The sequence below is a fragment of the Myotis brandtii genome, unplaced genomic scaffold, assembly GCF_000412655.1.
Source record: "Myotis brandtii unplaced genomic scaffold, ASM41265v1 scaffold1076, whole genome shotgun sequence".
In the NCBI taxonomy this organism is placed as follows: Eukaryota; Metazoa; Chordata; class Mammalia; order Chiroptera; family Vespertilionidae; genus Myotis; species Myotis brandtii.
In genome coordinates, this window is record NW_005353663.1 from 1487970 (window position 1) to 1488915 (window position 946).

At 59.7% G+C, this 946-nt stretch overlaps 1 protein-coding gene and 1 long non-coding RNA gene across 2 annotated transcripts in view; one reads left to right on the top strand and one right to left on the bottom strand.

Annotated features, from left to right (window-relative positions):
* The first annotated feature begins 6 nt into the window (after positions 1–6).
* The window catches only part of LOX (lysyl oxidase), a 13836-nt gene continuing 12896 nt past the window's right edge, over positions 7–946 (top strand). Inside the window, exons 1-2 of the mRNA XM_005857125.2 lie at positions 7–223; positions 580–688. Coding sequence (XP_005857187.1) covers positions 88–223; positions 580–688 — 245 coding nt within the window. The 5' untranslated portion in view covers positions 7–87. The remainder of the gene's footprint in view (positions 224–579; positions 689–946) is intronic.
* Positions 702–946, bottom strand: part of LOC102253033 — a 44499-nt gene continuing 44254 nt past the window's right edge. Inside the window, exon 4 of the long non-coding RNA XR_313039.2 lies at positions 702–839. This is a non-coding gene — a long non-coding RNA (uncharacterized LOC102253033). The remainder of the gene's footprint in view (positions 840–946) is intronic.

Genomic DNA, 946 nt, shown 5'->3' on the forward strand with positions numbered 1-946 from the left:
GCTGGCCCCGCGCGCGCGAGTAACCGGACCACGTCTGCAGAGCGCCCGGCACTCAGTAACTTGAGGCTGCCTAGCCGCGTGGACGGCATGGTGGGAGACGACCCATACAACCCGTACAAGTACTCCGACGACAACCCCTATTACAACTACTACGACACGTATGAAAGGCCCCGGCCTGGGAGCAGGTACCGACCCGGCTATGGCACCGGCTACTTCCAGTACGGTAAGACCCCAAGTCTCAGGAGCCACCCGGGCACCCCTTCCCCAACGTGGCTGGTGGCTCCCCGACGTGGCTGCCAGGGCGCGGCAGGCCCCAGCCCCCGCAGATCCGACCCCTCCCCCTGCGCCTGCAGAGGCAGCCCTGGAATCTGGTGCAAACCGCGCGCCTGGCCCCTCCTGCTTCCTTTCCACATTGCTCTGCAGCCCCAGGCATCCCCCATTCTCCTGCCACCCGCAGCCCCACACTAAAACAGCAGTCCGGCTGGGTAGAGGCTGAGGAGTAAGGGACACGGAGGGACCAGTGGCCAGGGCAGGGGGCGCAGGGTTGTCTCACTATGCCCATCACCTGCTGACGTTTAGGTCTCCCGGACCTGGTGCCAGATCCCTACTACATCCAGGCGTCCACTTACGTGCAAAAGATGTCCATGTACAACCTGAGATGCGCTGCGGAGGAAAACTGCTTGGCCAGGTACGAGCTGGGATATCAGCGGCCTGGCTCCCCTCTTGGCTCCAGGGATTCATCAGGTCCCTGGTTCTGACTACTCTTGTTCCTAACAGACAAGAGTTGGGAAGTGGTACAAGAGCTGGGAAGTAGGACTTGAACTCCTGGGCACGGTGACCTGGATGGAGAGAGAAAAATTTTAAGATTTCTGTGGGTTCTGTCTTTCAAACTGCAGCACAAATCAAGGAGATGGAGCAAATCCTTCTCCCAAGTGTTTTTTTGTGT